This window comes from Eretmochelys imbricata, chromosome 5 (assembly GCF_965152235.1).
Source record: "Eretmochelys imbricata isolate rEreImb1 chromosome 5, rEreImb1.hap1, whole genome shotgun sequence".
Taxonomy (NCBI): Eukaryota; Metazoa; Chordata; order Testudines; family Cheloniidae; genus Eretmochelys; species Eretmochelys imbricata.
The window spans coordinates 68,496,600-68,524,595 of NC_135576.1; the positions used below are offsets into that span (position 1 = coordinate 68,496,600).

A 27,996-nucleotide genomic window follows, 5' to 3' on the forward strand; every position below is an offset into this window, starting at 1 on the left:
TGTACTGTTCCCTCTCCACTCAAAACTTATGTTGATCACAATAGACATAGACAGACCATCTGTGGTGCAAATACTACCAATAAAGTGTTTTAGCATGAAAGGCAATTTATGCAGCCCGTAATATGCCAAAGATTTCATTGCCATTCATGGAGAGGAAAAACAAAAATCGCTCAAGCCTTGTACCAAAAGTTGGAGTGAAAATTCCATCTCTCCTTTCCAGAGCACCCAAGTTTAAGATAAACTAGAAGTTCTGTAAAACAAAATCTACTTTGTGTGTGTGCCATATTTAGTATATAGTTTTGTTTCATTTGTATAGTTTTTAAACTTATCTCTAGGTGAATTAAATAATATTGAAATTGACATGGACTGCAATTCCAAGTGCACTGTGACATGACTTTTACAAAAGAATAATAGATTATCTACTGCCTGATCCTTGATCATTTATAGATACAACACATAGCACAAGTTCACAAAACCTTTCTTGGAAAATGACATACTATGGGGCACTCTGCAAACATTTGGTAAACCACCACTTGCTCAAATCCCCCATTAATTTTATTTCCAAATGTCACCATTTTTATTGAATCAACTGAAATTTGATGTAAAAAGAAAGCAAGCAGAAAATATTGGGGTCCACAGAAATATTTAAATACAGTGTCAAAGCGTGTTACAGCAGCTAGGGGTGTACAGAGATCTCCTGTTTGTACCCATCAGATGATAAAGTATGGATACAAAATGACTTAATAATCTATAATGACCATTTTCCCCAAGTCTGTCTATTAATGGAATTGACGACAGTTTTTGATTTCCTTCACATTTGAAACAGGTAGTAAGGAATTCTTTCCACATTTTGTTTTACCTAAGTGATACATATATTGTGCAAGTTCAGAGCGACTTTGAATACCTACTCAGGTATTCAACATATTTAGACTTTCCTAATAAGCCATTTTAAAATAAACTATTTTCAAGTTCCTATTTAGCCCTCAGCTTCTGACAGACTGGTTTATTTGTCATGACAAGAAACCTATTTTCTTTACATATTAAAACTAATTCACAGTTATCTTAAGTGAACATATTTTTCCTGCAGGTAAAAATGAAAATGAATTTATTTCTCTGTGCTTGCCTTGAAGACACAGACGTCTTATGACAAAATAGCTTTAATAAAACATGAAAAATAATCAATAGATCTTATGAGTTTCTGCATGTGGAGATGATTTACAGGGTATACAAGACATGTGAAAGTCTTGCACGCTGAAGGCTTAAATTCCTGAAAACAAGAAATGCCTCAGTTGCAGCATAATGGGAGATGGCACTGTGCAACCAGGAGGAATTAACATTGTAGATAGACTGGTGCATTGCCACAGTACTAGTGATTCCAGGTTAAGGTACTTTGCATCTGAAATGCAGTTTTACAAACTTTGATTACTTTTGCCAAAGAATCTGCAAATGCCACCCACTCACTCACCTCAACAGGTGGAGGAACTTTATGGGACTGGTGGTGAAAGGCCCAGCAGTGAGGGAGGGAGACACTCACTGTGGGACACCAGGTAACTCCTCTGACACACATTGATCATTTTGGGGAGAGGGGTGCTGATTGGCCAGAATTCCTCAGCTCCCAGGATTTAACCTGGCGCAGGAGCAATGGGGAGCGTCTTTCAACTCCGTCCCAGCAGTCCACCCTATCCACCCCAAACTAGGAATGGGAATCTGGCCTCACACATGCTGCAGGTCTAGTCAATTTTGGGGTCAGGAAGGAATTTTTTCTCCCATGAGCCAGGGAGTTTTACGCCTTTTCTGCACACACTGTCAAGCCACGGTAGGTTAAGTAACAATGCACTTGGTACTTAACTGAGGTACTTTGTTGAGTTCTTGATTCATCACAACTTGCATCTGCTTTCCTGTGCAGTTAAAATAATAAAATGAACAATTCCCAGAGGTGAAAGACCTGGGATTTTGGTGACGGGCCCTGGGCTCATGGGGTAAGGTAAGACTTTGTGGCTTTCATGGAGCTGAGGTCCCCACCCTTCCGCACCCTTTGTTCTCCTTGCAGGGGTATGTGTGTTGGATTCAGAGCAAGTTGAATCCTGGGGGTGCAGGCTGAGGAGAGCCTACCACACAAGTTATAGGTTATATGGTAGGAGCTCTGTAACACCTACACTGGAACTAAATGCCTAGCATAGGAGTGTATGGGTCATGGGTAGGTAGTGCCCCTCCCTTGTATTTAAGATTAATAAAAATTGTGGCCTGCCACATCCATGTGTCTGTCCTCATTTCACTGCTGTTCTACATCAAATGCATTTCATGGTTATTCACCATTATACCTTAAAGCTGAACAAAAAGTCTAGTTTTTCGTCAACCAGATTACATGTAACTTTACCAGTATGTTTGGTTTGCATGTTTTCAACACTTCCAGAGTTTCACTTTTAAGTTTTTGTTTTACACAAACAAATCCAAATCCTCAAAGTGAAATTCAGTACAAAAGCAGCAAAACTCACTGGTTTTGATACAAACTTGAAAAAACTCACCTAAATGACTTCTCCCATAGGACACTCCCTACCTCCAAAACAACAACAGCTCCTGCCCTTGTCTGCATACTTAGTGTTGTCTTCTAGAGGCATCTTGTAAGCCTCCATCCAAACACTTCAGAAAATTGCTGATTGTTCCTTTCTTGAACTTAAGGGAATGGTCAGTTTTCCCTATTCTCAGCCTCAAAAGGGCCATCAAACATGCAAGACCATTTCTTCTCCAGTCTACTAAAAGACAGGGAATATAATCCTACCTTCTTCTGCAACAGTGAGAGTGGGAAATGTTCCTCTGGATCCCAGGACTCCAACCACAAAAAGCCATTTTCTCAAGCTGAAACACTCCAGAAAGAAGCACAAGACAATAAGGATTCCTATTTTATAACATGGCACACTAAGGCTTCTTTTCCCTTGAGGAATTCCACCATTATTTCAACAATTTCCATCCCACCATCAACCTCAGTCTGAACCAGTCCACACAAGAGATCCACTTCCTGAACAATACAGTGCAAATAAGTGATGGTCACATAAACACCACCCTATATCGGAAACCTACTGACTGCTATACTTACCTACATGCCTCCAGCTTTCATCCAGACCACACCACACGATCCATTGTCTACAGCCAAGCTCTATGATACAATCGCATTTGCTCCAAACCCTCAGACAGAGACAAACACCTACAAAATCTCTATCAAGCATTCTTACAACTACAGTACCCACCTGCTGAAGTGAAGAAACAGATTGACAGAACCAGTAGAGTACCCAGAAGTCACCTACTACAGGACAGGCCCAGCAAAGAAAGTAACAGAAAGTCACTAGCCGTCAACTAAAACTTCTCCAGCGCATCATCAAGGGTCTCACAGATCTTGGGAGACAGGCCAGTCCTTGCTTATGGACAGCTCCCCAACCTGAAGCAAATACTCACCAGCAACCACACACCACACAACAAAAACACTACCCCAGGAACTTATCCTTACAACAAAGCCCGTTGCTAACTCTGTCCACATATCTATTCAAGGGACACCATCATTGGACCTAATCACATCGGCCACACTATCAGAGGTTCGTTCACCTGCACATCTACCAATGTGATACATGTCATCATGTGCCAGCAATGCCCCTCTGCCATGTACATTGGCCAAACTGAACAGTCTCTCCACAAAAGAATAAATGGACACAAATCAGACGTCAAGAATTATAACATTCAAAAACCAGTCGCAGAACACTTCAACCTCCCTGGACACTCAATTACAGACCTAAAAGTCACAATTATTCAACAAAAAAACTTCAAAAACAAACTCCAACGAGAAGCTGCAGAACTGGAATTAATTTGCAAACTGGACACCATTAATTAGGCTTGAATAAGACTGGGAGTCAATGAGTGATTACACAAACAAAAAACTATTTCCCCATGCTAATTTTTCCCCTACTGTTACTCACACCTTGTTGTCAACTGTTTGAAATGGGCCATCCTAATTATCACTACAAACGTTTTTTTTCTCCTACTGATAATAGCACACCTTAACTGATTACTCTCATTAGAGTTGGTATGGCAACCCCCATTTTTTCATGTTTTCTGTATATATATATATATATATATATATCTTCCTACTGTATTTTCTACTGCATGCATCTGATGAAGTGGGCTTTAGCCCATGAAAACTTATGCTCAAATAAATTTGTTAGTCTACTCTAAGGTGCCACAAGTACTCCTCATTCTTTTTGCTGATACAGACTAACACAGCTACCACTCTGAAACCTATAAGAAAGTATGTTACTATATCTGTTGTGCCCATTTAATTATCAAAGGAATTAACTATTCAGCCTAAGGATGACTGAATCTGTGGTATAATTGGTATTCATGTTAGTGGTCTATGATGGTACTGTACATCACAAACATATGTTAGGCATTTAAAAATAAAGACAAAGGGAGAGTGAGAAGACCTTTATCCAAAAAGGTTTTACCCATTTTCCCACAAAAATTCTAAAACAATATTGAATTGGTACTGGTGTGAATTAAAAAGAAAATATCAGTAAAACGTAATGAAGTTAAAAATAAATTTGTTGGCCATTTCAAGAAAAATCAGAAAACTAATTAAGGCAGTCATAGATATATAGATATGTAAAAGAGAGAGAGAGAGTGAATATTTCTTTAATCATATGCTTCAATACTTACTTCCCATTTTTATTTCAGGTATAATTTTTAATGGATAAAGAAAAAAGATTGTAAGAGGTTTAAAAATAAAATTGTGATTGTGATTAGGAAGAGGAATATATTATAACTGTTAAACAATGTCTTTATGGTTAGTATGAAATGCACTATGAACAACCACTGTAATTTAAGGATATCTCATGGCTTCTACTTAAGGCCTCTATTTTCAGCATTTATAAAACTCCTTCTGTAGAAATTCACTCAGAAGAATTTTTTGTTGCTTTTCACTTCAAAGAACTGGCTTTGAGATATTTTCAAATTGTTTTAAAAGACACTTCTAACTTTTTAGTCTCATGTTTTAACAATATTTTCCACCCCATGTAAGGTGTAAACTTAAATTTCCCATGAGATTTTTCTTAATTTTAAATACAAGATTAGTTTACAGACAGAAAGAAACAGGAACATGTAAACTCATAGCTAAAGTTAATCTAAGGATAATTCTTTACTGATACACACTATTTCTTTTGCCAAAAGCCTGGCAGTAATACAGTTCTCTAACTTTTAACAAATACAAGTTCCACAAACTGAACCTACAAATAAATTATCATTCCTTGCATACTCATGTTTTTGTTTGGATTTTATGTGCCCATGAGCAATGTTCAAATACTGCACACCTGTCTGCAGAAGTATTCAAAACAGGAATTCTATATCTCAAGCAACCAAATCAAGGAGCACATTCTGACTTTATCTACAAGAAAAACTGAATAATGCCCTCATTCATTTATAAGTGACTCACTCTCTACTGTTAAAAAATATGACGGACGCACCAGAAAATAAGGGTCTAGATGATTTACCCAACATAGACAGAAACATCAGTTTGAAAAACAGTTTGCTTGCTTTTAGGAGTTCTTTCCCTCCAAACTGCTATGAATCATCACTGACTCCAATTATTCAATACAATGGGTTAACTTTGCTTTTCTGAGATTTACTGCTGTTAGATGGTATAATTAAGTTACCTGTCATTAATGATCCAGTTCAGACAGAGATTGAGGGAGCTAAGGTTTTTGCATCTCTTCACTATTTCCATCACAGTTTCGTTATCCAGTTCTGTGATATGACGTAGATCCAGGCTGGAAAGGTTTCGTAGCTATTGAGAGAAATACAATAAAGAGGAAAGTGTCTGAAAAGGTACTAATATTCAGTAAGTACTGACACATTCTGTTATAAAAGCTTTTACACCTTTCTGGAATCATGTGCAGTATAGGACAGACAGGCAAGATGCATTACAGTTAATGAAAAGCCCTTCTCACTCAGAAACATAATACAGACATCAGCATGAGACAACCAGATTTTTCTTTGAGAAGAGTTTATTACTGAAAATGTAATACAATTAAAATGACAGAATAACTGTTGGCTAGTATTATATGGGCTCTCTAGCGTATCTATAGTTTAGAGTGTTTTAGCAGTTCTATTATGAATTTCCCCCCGCCCCAGGTTTAGTACCTGCAAAACTCTGCTCTGGCTTTTGGCTGTATGAAATCAGAGGCTTCCGGCATTTTCTTTTCCTGAAATACTAAAATGTTTCTTTGGTGGTGGTTTAGTTGAAGGCAAATAAAGTTAATGCTTTCAAAAACTTTTTACAACTTTAGAACTTAAATATGTGACTTTGACTTTTAAAGTTAATCTTTGCAGGACATCGCATTGCTTTTCCAGGATCCTGACGCAGGGAAGAAAGGTAAGCAGCAGGATACGGACCCTGGACTTCAGGAAAGCAGACTTCGACTCCCTCAGGGAACGGATGGCCAGGATCCCCTGGGGGACTAACTTGAAGGGGAAAGGAGTCCAGGAGAGCTGGCTGTATTTCAAGGAATCCCTGTTGAGGTTACAGGGACAAACCATCCCAATGAGTCAAAAGAATAGTAAATATGGCAGGCGACCAGCTTGGCTTAACGGTGAAATCCTAGCGGATCTTAAACATAAAAAAGAAGCTTACAAGAAGTGGAAGGTTGGACATATGACCAGGGAAGAGTATAAAAATATAGCTCGGGCATGTAGGAATGAAATCAGGAGGGCCAAATCGCACCTGGAGCTGCAGCTAGCGAGAGATGTCAAGAGTAACAAGAAGGGTTTCTTCAGGTATGTTGGCAACAAGAAGAAAGCCAAGGAAAGTGTGGGCCCCTTACTGAATGAGGGAGGCAACCTAGTGACAGAGGATGTGGAAAAAGCTAATGTACTCAATGCTTTTTTTGCCTCTGTTTTCACTCACAAGGTCAGCTCCCAGACTGCTGCGCTGGGCATCACAAAATGGGGAAGAGATGGCCAGCCCTCTGTGGAGATAGAGGTGGTTAGGGACTATTTAGAAAAGTTGGACGTGCACAAGTCCATGGGGCCGGACGAGTTGCATCCGAGAGTGCTGAAGGAATTGGCGGCTGTGATTGCAGAGCCATTGGCCATTATCTTTGAAAACTCGTGGCGAACCGGGGAAGTCCCGGATGACTGGAAAAAGGCTAATGTAGTGCCAATCTTTAAAAAAGGGAAGAAGGAGGATCCTGGGAACTACAGGCCAGTCAGCCTCACCTCAGTCCCTGGAAAAATCATGGAGCAGGTCCTCAAAGAATCAATCCTGAAGTACTTGCATGAGAGGAAAGTGATCAGGAACAGCCAGCATGGATTCACCAAGGGAAGGTCATGCCTGACTAATCTAATCGCCTTTTATCATGAGATTACTGGTTCTGTGGATGAAGGGAAAGCAGTGGATGTATTGTTTCTTGACTTTAGCAAAGCTTTTGACACGGTCTCCCACAGTATTCTTGTCAGCAAGTTAAGGAAGTATGGGCTGGATGAATGCACTATAAGGTGGGTAGAAAGCTGGCTAGATTGTCGGGCTCAACGGGTAGTGATCAATGGCTCCATGTCTAGTTGGCAGCCGGTGTCAAGTGGAGTGCCCCAGGGGTCGGTCCTGGGGCCGGTTTTGTTCAATATCTTCATAAATGATCTGGAGGATGGTGTGGATTGCACTCTCAGCAAATTTGCGGACGATACTAAACTGGGAGGAGTGGTAGATACGCTGGAGGGGAGGGATAGGATACAGAAGGACCTAGACAAATTGGAGGATTGGGCCAAAAGAAATCTGATGAGGTTCAATAAGGATAAGTGCAGGGTCCTGCACTTAGGAGGGAAGAATCCAATGCACCGCTACAGACTAGGGACCGAATGGCTAGGCAGCAGTTCCGCGGAAAAGGACCTAGGGGTGACAGTGGACGAGAAGCTGGATATGAGTCAGCAGTGTGCCCTTGTTGCCAAGAAGGCCAATGGCATTTTGGGATGTATAAGTAGGGGCATAGCGAGCAGATCGAGGGACGTGATCGTCCCCCTCTATTCGACATTGGTGAGGCCTCATCTGGAGTACTGTGTCCAGTTTTGGGCCCCACACTACAAGAAGGATGTGGATAAATTGGAGAGAGTCCAGCGAAGGGCAACAAAAATGATTAGGGGTCTAGAACACATGACTTATGAGGAGAGGCTGAGGGAGCTGGGATTGTTTAGCCTGCAGAAGAGAAGAATGAGGGGGGATTTGATAGCTGCTTTCAACTACCTGAAAGGGGGTTCCAAAGAGGATGGCTCTAGACTGTTCTCAATGGTAGCAGATGACAGAACGAGGAGTAATGGTCTCAAGTTGCAGTGGGGGAGGTTTAGATTGGATATTAGGAAAAACTTTTTCACTAAGAGGGTGGTGAAACACTGGAATGCGTTGCCTAGGGAGGTGGTGGAATCTCCTTCCTTGGAAGTTTTTCAGGTCAGGCTTGACAAAGCCCTGGCTGGGATGATTTAACTGGGAATTGGTCCTGCTTCGAGCAGGGGGTTGGACTAGATGACCTTCAGGGGTCCCTTCCAACCCTGATATTCTATGATTCTATGATACAGTTTCTACATCGAGTCCACAATTTCCAGCTGAACTCAAGTGTATCTTTTAGAAAGACATCTAAATTGATTTAAAGACTACATGATGGGGAATCCTCATATCCATTGTTAAGTAATCCAATGGTGAATATCCTCACAGCCACTGGTCTTCAGTATTGTCAACCAAAAGCAGTCAAAGTTAGACCCCCTCCAAAATTTTGAGATTGGCTTAAAAATAATGAGGTGTTTAAAAAAACTTGCCAAGGGAGGTATTTGCCTTCTGGTTTTTGAGCCATTTGAACAAACTTTAGATCACAATTTTCAAGCTTTTCTTTGCAACCACAAGTGCTGGAGACATTTAAAAAAAAAAGAAAAGAAAGAGCTGAGATGCAAATGTAATCACTTAACTCTGGGAGCCAAAGCTTTAAGAAAATTACAAGTAGTGTAAGTCTCATGATAAAAACGCAAGAGTTGGCAATACTGTATCTTGTTATATCTTTGGACTTGCCTAAACAGTGTAGTAATAAGCACTAGGGATGTGTGGTTTTTAACACCCACTAATGCGTCATGCATTAACTGGTCCTTGTAGACCTTACTGGTGTGCACTAAATGTTCCCTAGTGCATTTTACGTTAAAGCATGAGAACAAGGGAACAGTTAGTGCCTATGTTACTGAGCAGTAAAAATCAACACCCCCCTAGCGCGCAACCTCTATCCTACCATGTGGACAAGCCCGTTCTCTGCTGAAGAGGCCTGTACTATCTGAAAGCTTCTCTCCATGTAAGTATTTACAGAGAGTAATCAAGACACCTTCGCTTTGATCGACTTAATTTCTCTAATCTCTTTCAGTCACTTTGGGGTGACCTGTGATAGTTTTCATATGGAAATGTGATTTTCATATTGACAACTTCCCTTTAAATCAAAGCCTTTTTTCAAATTCATTGAGACAGGAAGGATACCCCTAAAATACTCAATCTTCCTATAAACAGTAGACATTACTATTACCAGAATAGTTAACTGAACCCTGATTACAGTAGTCAGACCTACATCAAAAATTGTGCTGTCTTTTTATTGTGTTCTCTCTCTCCAGGAACAGGCAGCTTCCAGCTCATTCTGGACAGAGTGATCTTGTATAAAGAGTACTATCTTATTAACCTAACAGTCTAAAATACTACATCTAACTATAGTTATATATGGAGAATTTAAACAAATATCTATCCACAGAGTAGGGTTACACAAAATTCAAAGGCACACAGAACACAATCCTGCCTTCCTGGGAGGAGCACAATATGACAAATGATATAGCCTGGGTAACTTTAACATTAACTTGATGTATTCCCATTTTTTAATATTTTTCAGTATTTCCCTGTAAAAATAAAAAAGGATGAACTCAGTATGCACGTAAGTGAAGGATGGATATAGCAGGAGGCATATTTTGAGTTAATGTACACAAGTTGCCACAAACTCCTCAGACAATAACTCTCAATCCTTTTCTTTCTAAATATACTTAGTCATAGTAACTTCCAGTGTTTAAAAAAAAAAAGCTGTCTGAAATAATCTCTGGCATACTCTAGGACAAATAATTGCATTTAGGTAATACTGACATTTTAATTAAATTTACCTTCTCTGTATGAAAGAATAGTAATCCTATTCAGTGATTTAAGTCACCACCACGGATTTGATTAAGTAAAGGCTTACAACTGAGATCATAAAAATTGTTCACTTCAGTAGTTAAACACTAAGTCAAGATATTTTAAAAGAAACTGGGGACTTAGAATGCAGGCAATCTTTAGAACTGGTGTAACCATGTTTTATTCCACAAGGTCTAACTTTCTCCAATTTAAAGTTAGAAAAGAAATTAAATAGATTTATTGCCTACAAAACTCTGCTGATTAAGAGTTAAATTCAGGGACCCAGTCCCCAGTAATGGGTTGGATGGAGGATATTTCCTCAAGGAGTGGGAAAAAGAATGCTACCCCCAGGTTGCAGAGCTGTTTTGTAGAGGTAGAGTGACCATATTTCCCAAAGGGAAAATAGGACCCCGCACGGGGCTGGCCTGAGCCGCTCGCCCAAACCCCCAGCGCGGGAATGACCTGAGCCCTCTCCCCGCACGGGGAGCAGGCAGTGCTTGGGTGAGCAGCAACGCACATACTAGATAGGGTGACCATATTTCCCAAAGGTTGGGGCTGGCATCCCTGCTCACCTGAGCCCACCTGCCACTTGTGTGAGGCTAGGGCTGACGTCGCTGCTTGCTAGAGCCATGCCTGCCCCCCACCAGAGCTCTGTCTTTCCCCCCATCCTCCCGCATGGGGCTGGCATCACTGCTCACCCCTCCGCATGTTCCTCTGCACCCTGCTTTTTCCAAAAAATTTCAGGACACTCTGGAGAGGGCTTACAAAGGGAGGGTCCCAGCCAAAATGAGACATAGGGCCACTTTATGTAGAGGCTACTCCAGTCCAATTGCTAAAAGGCTCTCTGTAACCCTAACTTATTCCTACTACTTTGTGCATGCATACTGGGAGGGGGAGAAGAATGGCAAATGGGGTTCGGATAGATTGGGGGACAATGGACTCATACAGCAGCAGCAGATCTTCTTGGCCCTTCCCCTGTCTAATACATGCACTTAGTTGGAAAGAGAGCCTCAGCAGCACTGGGCTCTACACAGCCCAGGGGAGAAACACTTTCAGTGTCCCCCACAAAGGCATCCCATCTCCCTTTGTATCTGTGCAGTGAAACTGCAATTACTCTGCTGCTATTGGGATGTGGATTCGCCTCAACTAAATGGTTATATTAAATAATCTGACACGTAGTAATAATTTTGGGAATAACAGGCCACATGACAGTCCACTGAAGTCTTACTTACGCTAGTCATGAATTTGGATGATAATCCTAATTAATGGTTCCCTTCAAAAATTTTCCGCAAGCAGTGCAACCCCTATTTAGTCAATCAACGGCATGCACAAACATCAAACAAATCATTACAATAATATTTTATATGTCAATCCAAATAAATGTACATCCTACAGCAATATTAGAAAAGATGTTCTCCTCTTTCACTTATAACTGAAGAATGGATCTATACATTATGAAAGACTGTTACCAGGGAATAGTTCACTGCTGTTTTCTGAATAAATGTTTTTGCATAGAATCACTCCAAATCCCAGAAAGACACAAGGTCTAAAGAATAATCAAAAACACACTTGCCCTAGCTCTCACTGTTGGAGGGCTGCTAATCAACGATGTACCAGAGTCTCTCAATGATTAATTTATTGAGGTTTTCATATGGTGCTCATCATCACTGTATCTAGGTGCCTCAGAACAGCTCTGCGAGGTAGACAACTATCCTCTTATCCTCACTTTACAGATGGGGAACTGAGATACAAAGTTTGCCCAAGTGAACACATGGAGTTTGTAGTGGAGAATTAAAGCCAGATCTCCTGAATCCCAGTCCATTGCCTTAGCCACAAGACCATCCCATGAAGGATGAGTGTCTTAAAAGGGCAGGAAATAATTCTGTTGGGCAATTCAGCAGAGCGTGTGCACCATACCACAATACCAAATATCCATCAGGGAACTCCTGGAGGTAATAAGGGACTACATATTACAAGAAGTGAAGGCCAGCCAAAAGCACTCTTTTTTCAAGCCCCATTATGTTTACTCACAGATACCAATGTTGCTGGCTCTTTTTTCCCTTCATGAGTTTTATTATTATTATTTATTGTTTTACAGTGTCCAACAAACGGCACCACTTAATAAAGATAAAAAGACTCAATGTCCGATTTTCAGAGGTGCTGAAAACTTCAACAGCTCCCAATGTTGCAGTTTCCACTGACTTAAACTGGAGATTTGCATGATCAGCACTTCTGAAAAATGAGGCCTCTGAGGCCTACTGCAAGTGGCTTACAAGTGGGGCACCAAAACGATAGGGTCAACTCAGGGAAGGAAGGATAGGGGGTGTCATAAATAAGAATACACAATTTCTCAGTAAAGGCTTTTTGCTCTGGATGGAGACACTCCCCAAAACTGGGTTTAAATTCTAGTCTCAGTGAAATCATTAACAAAATTGCCATTTAGTTCAATGAGGCCACGATGTCATCCCTTGTTTGCACAGTCACTCCATGGCCAATTCACATTTATAGTATGTCTACACAGCAACTAGTCACCCATGGCTAGCCCATGCTAGCTGACTCGGGCTCATGGGGCTTGGGCTGTTTCATTGCTGTGTAGACTTCCAGGCTTGGATTGGAGCCTGAGCGCTGGGACCTATTCCACAAGTGGCTGGCATGGGCCAGCTGCTGGTTTTCCTTTGTTGTGTAGACATATCTTTAGACATCACTCCACCATCCTATTCTATTTTATTCTATTCATTTTCTATTAATTGTCATATCCTCTTGTTCACAGGTAGCCTACCTAGTTCCCTGACCAGTGGAGAAGCTTAGACTTAATATTTATCATTGTTATTACTGTAAATACACAATGTACATTTCCTCACAAATCTTAAGGGATCCATTTAGCTAGTAGGAGTGGCTAGCTCCAGGCTCTTCAAGCATCATTTATTCCAAGCTACTTCACCATCACTATCTTTGGGGAACTTCAGGTGAGTGAACAGCCTGTAAGGACTAGAAGATGGGACACATCCAACACACTATAGTTAGGGGAACAAGTATATATTTTAGGATTGATTTGAGCCTCACAACCAGTTCTCACAGACAGACCAGAAGGAATATGAGCTATAGGTAAGATATTTAAAATGCACCTAAATAACTTAGGAGGCTAAGTCTCAATGACCTTCAATGAGACTTAAGTGCCTAAATTCCTAAACCACTTTGAAAATGGAATTTAGGTTTCTAAGTGACACACTTTGGAATATTTTGCCCTAGATCATCATCCTATAATGATTCATTACCAAGACAGCTCACAACAGTCAAGTTGTATCACTCCACCCCCATGGAAAGAGCTTTCTGTTCTGGGAATAGAGCTCTTCCTTATCCAGTACCAATTTCTGACAATCCACTGCAAGACCTTCTCTCTTGGGCTTTCCTTCGAGACAACATGTAACTTGAACCTTTGATATCAAGGACCCCACCTCAGCTGCTATAGATGATCCCTAGACCATGAAGTGAGAGCCATTGACAAATGGCAGTTGGAGAGATTTTTAGGGGTGCATCTGATGGTGTCGCAAAATTTCCTAGGATAGGCAGAAAGTTTGTATCTATCCTTCTTCCTACTATGTTCTAGAGGTGGTTGCTATCAAACACTCACGGAATACCTCTTTATTTCAAAACCATGTCAATGGTAAAAAGTGAGGCTCACAACTGGGATTTAACAGGAACTCAACCAAATTACATGAGAAGGTATCCGAGGCAGGTCCTTGTACCAACTAGTGATCCTTATCCATAACACGTAGCACAAGCACAACTGGCCAGAAGTAATTATTAGTCACCATGGGATCAAAGACCACAAAGGAAATGAGTGTGAAATGTTTGGTCTAATTACATCAAACTGAGGTGGATTTTTCTGGAAGGTGAGTAAGATCTGGTCAACATTCCTTTTACCTTAGGTATATCAGGGTGCCAATACTCCAGCTGCCACTAACCAGGAGTGGATGCAAATCTCAACTGTGATTCTCACTGGAAAGCCATCCCACACAATCATATTTGCTAAGGCTGTCCTGGTTTACAAATAAGCCAACCATTAGGGACTGTTTTGGGCTTGGGAGAGCCCAATAGTATACAAGATTTGAACTGCTCAGACATCAGTGGTGGGTCTATTGGCTTCATTAGTGCCTAGTTCAACTGAGCTACAGTGGAGCCTTGTGGTTTCTTGACAGTGGGTGCTATACAAATGAAAAGGAAAGGCCATATCCCTCCTGATCTAACTGGTAAGGACTACATGGCAGTGGCCATTAGCTACTAGTGAATTGTGTTAAATATATTTGCATCAATTTTCATCACGAATTAAATTAGAGGTGAGTGTATGCTCTCGTCATATGTTCATGGCATTCTCATTTGATTTCAAAGGAAGTATTTTGTAAAGCATAAGTGCACAGTGTTAAGTTCCCTGTAAGTCACGAATACTATAAATGTATGAATAATTGATAATCGCACTGCTACTACTACTTTGCATTTATGTAGCATCTTTAATCCCCGATCAAAAAGCACTTTGAAGTGTAAAGATTCAAAAAACTCTACAAAGTGGATATTATTGCAATTTTACAGATGGGGAAACTGAGACACTGAATTACAGTGGATGATATATTCACAGTCACACAATAAAGACAGTAGGAAAGATGGGAATAGAATCCAAGGTTCTTGGCTCCCAGTTCTCTACTCCAACCATCATATATGCTGCAACACATTATAAAGACTTAGTAAAGAAAAGCTGTATAGAATTTTCACAAACTTTGTTCAGTGTTCCTTCTTTGTTTCAAGTTTTACAAGTAGGGGAAAGAACCAAATAACTTTACAATGATCCTCAGGGAAACAAGGGACACAAAACTCCAAAGCACTAAGGAATTTTGTTTCTAGGCCTAAGTGGACCAGTAGATTTTTAGTTGCACAAGGTTGCAGAATATCTGGCAAAACATTTATTTATATTTGTACCTGAAATGTAGAAGAAAAAAATAATTGTCCATGAAAGATTTAGAAATATTGTCTTGAATCTTTTAAATAATATAACCATGCTGGAATCTAGGAATTAATCGTTTAAACTGGACTTTGAAGATCTGCATCTGAAATCTTTATGCAAAGTATGTATTCATTAATACACAATTAACTATAATACAAAAACAAACAAATTCCCATACCACTGATTTACAAACCACTCCAGCACCAAGACACATGATCATTTCACTATTTACATATTTGCTCTTAGAGCACAGAACACTAAAAAACCTTTGTAAACAGTTGGACTTTTCATCCGTCAGGCATGAATCTTGAGTGTCCTAAACATGCCAGACTTTTAATCACGGTCAGAAACAGACAATGCAGGAACAGAATATTCTATTAATTAAGTTTTGCATCTTAGATCATGAGAATGAGTATAATTCTCCTCTGCCTTCTGACAGGCAGCAATACCCTCTTACTGACTACTTTTAGGATGACTGTTCCTGCAATTAGTCCCTCTTTTCTCCAACACTTACTTCCAAAGCTCAAAACTGACTACCAGCAGCAGTCAAAGTGAAGCAGAAGCTGAGTTCTGCATTTTTTCCCCTAAGTACGAAACAACTCTCTCTTACTCTTTGGCTACTTCTACACTGCACACTACTGGTGGTGGCATGTTGGACATGTGTTTACACTGTTGTAGGCTGCATCTACAGTGTCATATATAGCTACATGTGTCATTGGAAGGCGCTGGTTGGGGGGAGACAGTGAGAAAGGGTCAGCAGCAGGTAAATCCCAGAGCCTTTCCTTGCTGCCTTCCCCCAGCAGAGCTTTTCCTGTTGCCAGAGTCTTTCGTTGCAGGGGAGAAAGCTCTGGCTGCTCCCCACTGCTGGAGTCTTTCAGGGTACTACTGGAGCCTTTCCCCACCTGTGGCAGGGAAAGACTCCAGCAGAGCGAGGTAGCAGGACATTATACTGCTAAAAATCACAGTGTAGATGGGGAGACACTGCTTGGTTGAGTAGAGAACCCAGTGGGGTACACACCCATGGGATACAGGAGTGTCTACTCACCTAACCAGAGCCTCACCATCTACACTGCTATATATACTTGGGCTTGGAAGGCGTGTTGTGTATGTACTCTAAACACCACCAAACGGAGCGTGCAGTGTAAACATACCCTTTCTCTTGAAACAGAAAGAATTGTACAAATAGAAGAATTAAAAATATGAAAGTAAAAAGAAAAAGAAAAAGCTAGAAAAGAAGGAAATAGCAGCTAATTCAATTCCATTTACACCCTCCTTCCCCCTTCGGCCCCTGAACTAGATGGCTGATGCAGGCACGGTGTCTGTGGTGGCTCTGCTGGAGAAAGTTGTTGCAGGTGCATCAGCTATCAAGGCCACAACGGCCACAATAATATTGACTGTTACCTCGATTAACTCCTCTCTACAAATTCTGACAGGACAGGTGAATGAAGCAGAAAGGAAAATATCCTCAGTGGAAGATCTGGTACAAGGGCTCTCTACCCAGGTGAAGAGAAGCCTAACAGACTTACCTTCTCCTAAATCTAAAGTGGCAGACTTCGAGGAAAGGGCTCACTGCAGTAATTTAAGAATTACAGGAATACCGGAAGAAGCAGAGAAAGGCAAACCACAAGAATTGGTTCCCTGGCTTCTTGCAGAAGTGCTCCATCTGCTGGATGATTTTAAATATAATTTAGAAACACACAAAGGTCCCAGGCTCCTAAGATGACTTGACAAGCCAAAGCCTCATGCACTGATTGTTAAATTTCTCAGATTTACTTCAAAAGGAAAAATAATGCAGCTAGCTCATGAAGAGAGAGAACTGTTTTGGGGGGATGTCACAAAATACTATAATGATTTCCTCAAGATTTAGCAAAAGATGTGATTGAGTAGAGATCAGCCTTTAGAAGAGCAAGGGAACTTGCGAAGCAGCAAGGGCTCCAATATTTTAAGAAGTTTGCAGCACAGTTCTACATCAAGGTTGGGGGATGAAGTGTATCTGTTCCAAAAGCAATCAGAAGCAGAAATATTTTTAAATTGCCTGCAATGAATTAAGCATCTATTCTAGTTTATGCCAAGTTTACTTCCCAATCGGTATGTCTACCCTACTTGCACATCCAAACTTATCCAGTGACTGGGACTAACTAACTTATTTGGACTCTCTCTTCTACGCCAAGCATTTATTTTATTAACTTTTGGGACATAAATATCACATCTCATCAAATGGCTAAAGTGAAGTCCCCCAGAAGGGTTGTTAAGGGGAACACCTCATCCTAAACTGATCTCATGGGAGAGAATTGACTGTGAAAATGATTTATTTAAATGTGTATTAACAATACTTAGTGCCTTTGTGCCCGTATTTGTGTTGGGAAGTCAATGAAATATTTGACAACATCCCTAACTGGATAGATCAACATGAAATATTTGTTTGTGATTATACAAGATCTATGTGTTACCTCAGCACAGAAGTATATCAAAGAGATCACAGCAGCAGTTCAGCTGCCTGTTGCTCTGTAGGAACCTGAGAGCTCTGATTCCATCTTTTAAAATTTCATCTCAGTGAGAGACCTTACTGTGTCACCACAACTAGCTACTGGTGGGTCCTCAAAGCCTGGTGACGGGACATTTGATGTGCTGGAAGGATGAGAAGTAGCTTTCCTCCTCGCATGATGCACAGGGGCCGAGTAATGCAGCTGTACCCCATGTGGGCTAACGGAGCAGGAGAAAATAGCGGTTGCTGAGCTACATGGACTAGTGATTTCTGCCATCCCTATCAGCTCCTACTTCCTCTCTATTTCACTGCTTATCTCTTTCTCCACCTCCCCTGCCTTACTCTCCCTCCATGCCTCCCTGGCTCCTCTTATTCCATCTTCTATTTCCCCAATTTTTCCCCCTCTTGCTTCATTCCCTCTCCCACTAAAGCCTCCTGTCAAGGCCAGCTCTAGGCACCAGCAAACCAAGTATGCACGTGGGGCAGCACTTTTCAAGGGGCGGCACTCTGGCCCTTTTTTTTTTTTTTTTTTTTTTTTTGGCACTTGGGGTGTCAAAAATCCTAGAGCCGGCCCTGCCTCCTGTCAACTTCTTCAGTCCCTTTCCCCAAACTAACATTTTCTATAAGCTCAGTCCTGAGTCCTGGGTCCATGGACATGGAGTATGAAAATAGTATGGAAGAGTCACTGGCTGAATTGGACTGAGAGTTGTGCTATTTGGTGCATAAATTTACAATTTGTAAAGCAGATGAATTTCTCCCATCAGTTATATGTTCATTAATATGGAGAATGGAAATAGAACGTTTGGTTGTAAAACAAAGGGAGGGGAGCATGTGGCCCTGGGAAAATAATCCCCACAACATACATCATCTCTCACAGTGCTCCAACCTGCACTACCAGTTCTTTGGTGTTTGGTTTGGCAAACTGAAAAGATGACAATTAGGGGATAACACACGGGCATATACTTGACATTCCAGGTGAAGAAAATATCACATTTGTGGACTGTATACTCCCTTTCTATCTCCTTACAACGTGCTTATTTCTTTGCTGTCTGGGAAATATAGGATAGCCTGTTTTTAAATAGTGGGTATTGATGAAGCTCCTGGCCTTGAACTCTCTCTAGAACTGATGATTGGTTTAATTTAGTTTACAGCATTACATGTTGGACAATTGCTGCTTTTTCATTATGATTTACCTTTTAAGTGGAGTTATCACTCAGGAGAGAATGGGAAAATATGACACACCAAAGAGAGCCCATTCATGTTTGGTAATAGGTCAAGTCGTTATGTATCCTGATGTTTTTACTTTAACCTGTCTTTTTGGGCTCTTCCTTCCCCCTCTCCAGAGCCCTTATTACACTCACTCTTCCACACCCGCTTTCACCTCTCTCTCTAACACTAGCACTCAAGAAAATTACAACCTACATGAATGTGATTTGCATCAAGCTCCTGCAGGCGGCTCCAAATAACGTTGGTGTATCAACCCAATCCTCCTGCACCTACCCTATTCCCTGGAGGTTGGCAAGTGGCAATCATCTGGCAAGAAGTATGGGCTGGATGAATGGACTACAAGGTGGATAGAAAGCTGGCTAGATTGTCGGGCTCAACGGGTAGTGATCAATGGCTCCATGTCTAGTTGGCAGCCGGTATCAAGTGGAGTGCCCCAAGGGTCGGTCCTGGGGCCGGTTTTGTTCAGTATCTTCATAAATGATCTGGAGGATGGTGTGGATTGCACCCTCAGCAAGTTTGCAGATGACACTAAACTGGGAGGAGAGGTAGATATGCTGGAGGGTAGGCAGAGGATACAGAGGGACCTAGACAAATTGGAGGATTGGGCCAAAAGAAATCTGATGAGGTTCAACAAGGACAAGTGGAGAGTCCTGCACTTAGGAAGGAAGAATCCAATGCACCGCTGCGGACTAGGGACCGAATGGCTAGGCAGCAGTTCTGCAGAAAAGGACCTAGGGGTTACAGTGGATGAGAAGCTGGATATGAGTCAACAGTGTGCCCTTGTTGCCAAGAAGGCCAATGGCATTTTAGGATGTATAAGTAGGGGCACTGCCAGCAGATCGAGGGACGTGATCGTTCCCCTCTATTCGACACTGGTGAGGCCTCATCTGGAGTACTGTGTCCAGTTTTGGGCCCCACACTAAAAGAAGGATGTGGAAAAATTGGAAAGAGTCCAGCGGAGGGCAACAAAAATGATTAGGGGACTGGAATACATGAGTTACAAGGAGAGGCTGAGGGAACTGGGGATGTTTAGTCTACGGAAGAGAAGAATGAGAGGGGATTTGATAGCTGCTTTCAACTACCTGAAAGGGGGTTCCAAAGAGGATGGATCTAGACTGTTCTCAGTGGTAGCAGATGACAGAACGAGGAGTAATGGTCTCAAGTTGCAGTGGGGGAGATTTAGGTTGGATATTAGGAAAAACTTTTTCACTAGGAGGGTGGTGAAACACTGGAACGCGTTACCTAGGGAGGTGGTGGAATCTCCTTCCTTAGAAGTTTTTAAGGTCAGGCTTGACAAAGCCCCGGCTGGGATGATTTAATTGGGGATTGGTCCTGCTTTGAGCAGGGAGTTGGACTAGATGACCTCCTGAGGTCCCTTCCAACCCTGATATTCTATGATTCTATGACAATCCAAAAATTGTGGAACAAACATGTGCAGCATTTTAGCCATAGATTCTTGCTCCTCCCTCTCCCCTTCTCTGTGGGGAGTGTTAAAAGAAAAAAGTGTACTAGTTATAGAAAGCAACAGTAGACGTAGTGCTTTTTGCAGGAGATACACTTGACCGCAGATGAGGCTGCTAAATTAGAATGTGACTCAGTAGAAGAAGCAGTGTCTTGCTGCTTCTCATCCAAATACAGAGGAGCAGCCGTACTCTTCCAAAAAGTGCTGGCAGTAACAATGTCAAAGTCAACTTCAGATGATCAGGGGCAGATTTTTAACCCATAAAGTCATGGTAAATGAATCTGAAATAATAATTGCTGTATGGACTTAATCTAGATGATTCCAAAATCTTTCATATACTATTTACTAAATTATATGGAGAACCCCACACCCCCTGTCATGATTTCTGGGGATTTTAATTAAGGGCTCGATCCTTTTGTCATAAGGGTCATAAACTAACCAAAAATAGAATGGCCTGGAATTGCACATTAAAGTCCTGGGACTATGTGATATTTGACAGCTCATGCAAATAAGTAGGAAATATTCATGCTTTTCCCCAGTACGAGTCCTACTCCCATATAGATTACCTTTGATCTCCAGGGACTTGGTTAATTCTGTAATTGATTCTTCCATCGATACCAATTGTTCTCTCTGATTATGCCCCTGTAAAACTCTTCAACTATCAAAAGAGCCGGGTAAGAAATGGCCATGTAGATGGACATTTATTACTTCACTTTTATTATATCTCCATTTCAAAGTTCTTATTGAAAAAGAAATTGGTCTGTTCCTGGAGATAAATGAACCTTCAACAGCTTCTAGCAGGCTATTGTGGGAGATGCTCAAGGCCTATTGAGAGGTAGAATTATTGGTTTTGCATCTGCCTAGAAGAAGGAACATGGAGAAAATATGATGGCCCTTGAGAAAAAAGTAAATGAGCTTTATTTTTCTTATGCCACAGTCCCATCTCCAGATAGGTTATGATCCCTGATCAATTGTAGATATAAATTCAACAAGATATACTTGGCACACACTGAATTCACCCTATTTCAATTTAGGCAGGATTTCTGGGTATCAGATGAAAAAGCAGGCAAGCTGTTAGCATGCCACATAAGAGAGAACGCATCTGCATGTAGAATCACAACCAGCCATGACAAATATGGTAAATTATATTCATCACAAAGATATTAATAAAGAGTTCTTTAATTTCTATAAATATCTGTACAAATTAGACACAAACCCCTCCACAAGAGTTTTGGATCAATTTTTCAAAATATTACTGCAACCTAGTGTTGAAACCTTGACACCCCCCTAACATAAGATGAGTTAATTGGGCAATTAAGAATATAAAAGTACAGAAAGCCCCTGGGCCCAATGGCTTCTCAGTTAAATGCCATAGACACTTCCTTGAACTTCTGTCTGACAAGATGCTTGAAATATTTAATTAGTCACTTATAGAGGGTACCCTTCTGCCTATGATAAGAGAAGCCTTAATATCAGTTATTCCTAAACAAGGAAGAGATGCTACTATACTCCAATTACAGGTCAATTTCACTTACTAATAGTGATGTCAACATATTGCCAAGAGTCCTGGCAAGGAGACTGGAGGGTGGTGAAGCACTGGAATGTGTTACCTAGGGAGGTGGTAGAATCGCCTTCCTTTGAGGTTTTTAAGGTCAGGTTTGACAAAGCCCTGGCTGGGATGATTTAGTTGGGGATTGGTCCTGCTTTGAGCAGGGGGTTGGACTAGATGACTTCCTGAGGTCCCTTCCAACCCTGATATTCTATGATCTATTAAAAGGTTTTGGGCTCTATCATACATCCAAATCAAGTCAGGTTTGTCAGAGGCTGCCATGGTTCTGTTAAGCTTCGCCAACTTATTGCAGGAATCAGCAACCTTTGGCATGTGTAAGGCCCTTGGCGGGCCGGGCCGGTTTGTTTACCTGCCTCATCTGCAGGTTCGGCCGATCACAGCTCCCACTGGCCGCGGTTCACCACTGCAGGCCAACAGGAAGCAGTGTGGGCCGAGGGATGTGCTGGCTGCCACTTCTCGCAGGCCCCATTGGCCTGGAATGGCGAATCGCGGCCAGCGGAAGCTGCGATTGGCCGAAGCTGCAGACGCTGCAAGTAAACTGGCGGGCTGTGTGCCAAAGGTTGCCTATGCCTGACTAATTGATATTATAGCAATAAAATATGACAATCCCAAACCATATACCATTTTAGTCTTAAATGCAGGGAAGTCTTTTGATACAGTGGGCTACAGGTATGTTCTATACTGTACAAAAAATTGGATTTGGAGCTGTATTTAGTTCCTGGATCCAAGTGTTATGATCTCACCTCACCTTCCACAACATAACCAACAATGTGATTTCGGCTACTTTCAGCCTCTTCAGGAAAGTTGTTTCCATTACTGTTTGATTTGGCTCTTGAGCCCTGGCAATAGCCATATAGGCTCTTCCAACATGGTTCCATGGTAAATAAACTGATGTTACATGCAAGTCAGAAATCACAATTCCAGCCCTCTTAGCACTAATTCAAAAACTTCTATCAATATCTGGATACAAAATAAAATGGGGGGGGAGGAGCAGAACCATTGGAAATCTCCCAGTTGGCATGTAGTAGGGCACTCTTTAGTGGAATTTTCATAGGCAAACGGATGCAGTTATGAATCTATCTATAAAAGTTCCAAGAAATATTAATAAACTAGTGATAATAAATTTAGATCCTGTACTCTCTCAAACAGTTAGTGACACAGATAGGTGGCATCCTCTCTTCCTGAGTCTATGGGAAAGTACTATCACAATAAAAATGAATATTCTGCTTAGGCTCCTCTACATTCTGAGTGGCCTATCTGCATATATTCCTTTGTCTTATTTAAGAAAATTTAATAGCATTATCAGAGCCTTCCGGTGGGACCCTGGTCAACGTTCACAACTATCATTTAATAAAACTCCAACTCCCAAGAGGCAAAGGGGAAGCGGGTTGTGTTCAGAGGCCTACAAAATAAATCATATGCTTTTATGATGTCTCAGATGTTAGATTGGTTCCAACATGCTAACACTGTTATAATCATGAGGATGGAAATGGAACGTGTATTAATGCATCCAATTCCCCCCGAACCTGTTCTGCCCCCATGGGTTCCTTGGCTCCTCTTTTTGTCCGATGAAGAAAAAAATAAGCTGCATACTGTGGTGGCTGCACAAAGGATTTGGGCTATCCAAGCAGAGATGCAGCAATTTAATCCTTGCCAGTGTGCAAAAGCACCTATTTGGGGCAACCCAGACTTGCAAATTAGGAACAAACCCATGATTTGGAAGAACTGCCTGAGCAGGGGCATCATACACGTTTCTCGATTAGTCAGTGATTTTCTAACACTAAAGCATCATTATGGCCTGCCATCCTCAGTGGAGTGGCAGTACTTACAACTAAGAGAACCGGTGAAAGTAAAGCACTGGTTTGTGTACTCACTTAATTCCTCGGGCCTCAGAGAGTGTTTATATTAGCAGCACTTCCATTCCCGATGACAGCAGCGCTCTAGGGCAGCTATCCCACAGTGAAGCTCTCTCCATTTTGATGACAGGTTGGGGCGGTGCGGGGCGAAGAGCTGTCCATCTCTCTTGCAGGTGGTTTCATTTTTGCGGTGAAACTTCTGAGTTTCAATGCAAAAAGTCATTGACAAATGTAGACACTTCCACGGTTTTGCGTATAAAAAAGGGACTTTTTCCGCTTTAAATGTATCAATTAATCCAGATGCCCTAAGACTGCCAGAGGCCACAACTACTGGGAACCTAGTTTGGACAAAGGATTTGTCACATCCCTTAAAAAGAATCCCAGTGGCAAAGTATATAATTTAATGTTAAAAGTGCATCTGTGGATCTCAGCCTATGCTTAATACAACAAAAAAAGAAAAAAGAACCCTGATGCACGGATTGGACTGTCCAATAGTCAGGCAGCTGTGGAAAGAGGTGGACTCTAGAGTTAAAATAAAGCTCCGCTTCAGGAGTCAAACCGCAGATGAAAGTTATATCATAGGACATTTACCTGGTAAAATGGGATTAACTCTGCCACACAGACTTTGGTTCTTTAGGGCTGCAATGATCACGAAGCGCATGTGTGACACTCCGTACCTCAAAGTACCAATCTGGAATCCCCACATTCACCATGGTGATATTTTTATGATATGTTTTGTACAAAGTATACCTTTTAAGGTATCATTTTAAAAGTCTTGATCTGCTGAACATCAATATCCTATTGAATTGCATGGTGCTATCATAATTTGTGAAGTTATGAAGCATTGCTACATGTGTTACTGAAGTATGTTGTAAGGTTGGGAGACGCTCATAACCAACCGCTCGAAGAAAATATAAAAGAGGTGAAGTGATGTCATCACTTGGCCTCTCTCCCACACATCTCAACACCTGGAAAAAGGATCTGTTTGGAAGACAAAGACTTTGAACTGGGATGAGTGGTCCCAGGTTAGAAAGGGAGTCTAGTCGGTACATTAAGGAACTTAACCTGCTGTACCATCTGTCAGGCTGAGACAGTGTTTGATTCAACTCTTGCTTAGACTACAATTTTAGTTTTTAGAATGCATGTTTATTTTTCATTTTCTTAAGGTAACTATCTCTGACCTTTATGACTAGCATGTATAATCACTTAAAATCAACCTTTCAGTAGTTAATGCATCTGTTTTATATTTTACCTAAAACTGTGTTTTGGTTGAAGTGTTTGCAAAAACTCAGCTTAGGTTAACAAGAGCTATTGCATGTCCACTACCCTTTTGTCAGACTGGTGTACCAGTGAGCTTATACCAGGCTTCTGACCAGTGCAAATCGGCAAAGTTCTGGTGGTGCAAGGCTGGAGAGCTGGGGGAATTGGCTGGAGTCTCTCTATTAATGGTTCTTGAGTGGCTGGGAGATCATTCATGTAACACAGTTGGGTGTGGACCTGCCTAAGGATGTCTGTGTAAGTACAGTGCCTGTCAGAGGTTTGTAGCTTGACATCAGCATCACAGGCTGGTGGGTTTTGGAGGGCTCAGCAGTCCCATAGTCCAGGTTGCACCGCGGGGACCCTGTCACAGCATAATTTTGCAAATATGGAAGAGTAGACTTATGCCCAGAACACAACAGTGGAATTCAAACCTGTCTGAGTTACAGCCAAAGAAAGGTTTCAGAGTAACAGCCATGTTAGTCTGTCTTTGCAAAAAGAAAAGGAGTACTTGTGGCACCTTAGAGACTAACCAATTTATTTGAGCATGAGCTTTCGTGAGCTACAGCTCACTTCATCGGATGCATACCGTGGAAACTGCAGTAGACATTATATACACACAGAGACCATGAAACAACTTGATGATCACTTTAGATAAGCTATTACCAGCAGGACAGGGGGGTGGGAGGGGGTATTGTTTCGTGGTCTGTGTGTGTATATAATGTCTACTGCAGTGTCCACGGTATGCATCCGATGAAGTGAGCTGTAGCTCGCGAAAGCTCATGCTCAAATAAATTGGTTAGTCTCTAAGGTGCCACAAGTACTCCTTTTCTTTTAGCCAAAGAAAGAACAGTTTATTGCCATAGAAAACAATTATTTGAATACAAAGAAATTTTAGATACCTTTGGATAAAAAATATTGAGAAGGTTCAAACAAGGCCAGATCTCCATTCCACCTAACTCCTCTTCACTGCCCCCACATCTTCTCCTTCTCTATTCATGTATATATTCTCCCATTTTATTACTATTATACCCCTCCCTAACATGTTGTGTCTACATAGTATTGTCCAGTCTTGCAGCCTTGACAGAGGCAAAATTGCCTCATTTGCATATTTCTACTGGAGATTCCATGAAGTGTGCAGTATTTGGAAACAGACAACCTGTAAGTCATTGACCTTTTTTACTTTTCATTGTTTCTTTAAGAAAATCAATAAAGTCAGGCACAGAAACAATGTGCAAGGGCATGTCTACAAAGGTACACTTAGGAAAGTTAAGACAAATTAACTGAAGGCATGCATTTATAGTGGATTAGTTAACAACACTGTAAACCCAAGTTTCAGAGTAGCAGCCGTGTTAGTCTGTAATTGCAAAAAGAAAAGGAGGACTTGTGGCACCTTAGAGACTAACCAATTTATTTGAGCATAAGCTTTCGTGAGCTACAGCTCACTTCATCGGACGCATTCAGCTGTAGCTCACAAAAGCTTATGCTCAAATAAAATTGTTAGTCTCTAAGGCGCCACAAGTACTCCTTTTCTTTTTGTAAACCCAAGTGTGGATGCTCTCATTCAGAAGCAAAGTGCCTTAGTTTGCTTTAGCTTAATACCCTGTAGGAACTAAAGCCACTTTCCTTCTGAATGAGAGCATCCATACAGGGGCTTAATGCACTCTAAATTCACATTAATTCAGCTTAACTTTCCTGTGTGTCTCCTTGTAGGCATTCCCTAAAACAGTGGTATCCAGACTTTTTTCATCACGCACCCCTATCAGTAAAAAATTTTTGAGCACGCACCCCCAATATATGTATATTTATTTATGTATAAATTATATACATGTACTACTGTACTAATATATTATGTAAATTATAAAACATACACAAAAATAGAAATTAAAAATGATGAGATAAAGATGAAATAAACAATATTTAAAAAACATTTTATTTTATTAACAGTACAAAAAACCTTTTTGCTCTCACTAAAAAAAATTATTAATAATAATATTTTTAGTGAGAGCAATGTGATTGAATATGCTTTATTATTTTTGAAAATCTTGGCTTAACACTTTGTGATACAGCGGGCGCTCAGGGTGGGGTGCGGGGTCTGGGAGGGAGCTAGGGTGTGGGAGGGTGCTCAGGGCTGGGGCAGGCAGGAGGTGCAGAGCACTTACCTGGGGCAGCTCCTGTTTGGTGCAGGGGGTGCGTAGGTGGCTCTCCGCAACGCAGCACCACCCCCATGGGCACCATTCTGGGAGCTGCCCTCCCTCCACCCCCCCGGAACGCAGGGGGGTTAGGGGCTTCGGGGCCCCGGGGCCCTGGCCTGCAGCGCTAAAGACCCTTTCGGAATGCGGCCCTGCGAGCACGGGCCGGGGGACTCAGGAGGAGCAGGGGCAAACACGCAGCCAGCGATCAGAGAGAAACACCGCTTCTCTCCGGCCGGCTTTGAAGGGGAAAGTGCCGCTTCTTTCCGGCCGCTGGCTGCGCAGCTGCTCCTCCACGGGCTGGAGGACTCAAGACCGCCCCCCCACCCCCCCTTTTATTTCCCTCCCCCCTCCGGCGGTGCTCCTCCTGCCGCGCCGCCCTTTTGCTCTGGCAGCGCTCCTCCTGCTGCGCCCCCCACTCGATCGTCTTGCGCACCCCACTTTGCAGACCACTGCCCTAAGAGAGCAAAATCAAGCCCTGTCACTTTAAAGCATTTCTAAAGAACTGCCATTAAAAACTTGAGGTCACCAAGAAGATATGAATGGAATCTCACATTCTAAAATGCTGGGTACAAATATTAGACTTTACTAAAGATGGAGGTAAATGGCTTCTTTTTACATTCAGTGATTAACTTCAGTTATACTACTCATATTTATGGCTGTCATTAAATAGTAATCATCCCTGGTTTTTAAAAAAATAAGGAAAGATGATTGAGTAGGTCAGGAAGAAATTGTTTTCTCACA

At 41.6% G+C, this 27,996-nt stretch overlaps 1 protein-coding gene across 10 annotated transcripts in view; it reads right to left on the bottom strand.

Annotated features, from left to right (window-relative positions):
- Nucleotides 1-27,996, bottom strand: part of FBXL17 (F-box and leucine rich repeat protein 17) — a 490,032-nt gene that overhangs the window by 310,610 nt on the left and 151,426 nt on the right. For all 10 annotated transcript variants that reach the window (XM_077817277.1, XM_077817276.1, XM_077817278.1 and 7 more), the window contains exon 6: nt 5,694-5,824. In XM_077817277.1, the coding sequence (XP_077673403.1) occupies nt 5,694-5,824 (131 nt within the window). The remainder of the gene's footprint in view (nt 1-5,693; nt 5,825-27,996) is intronic.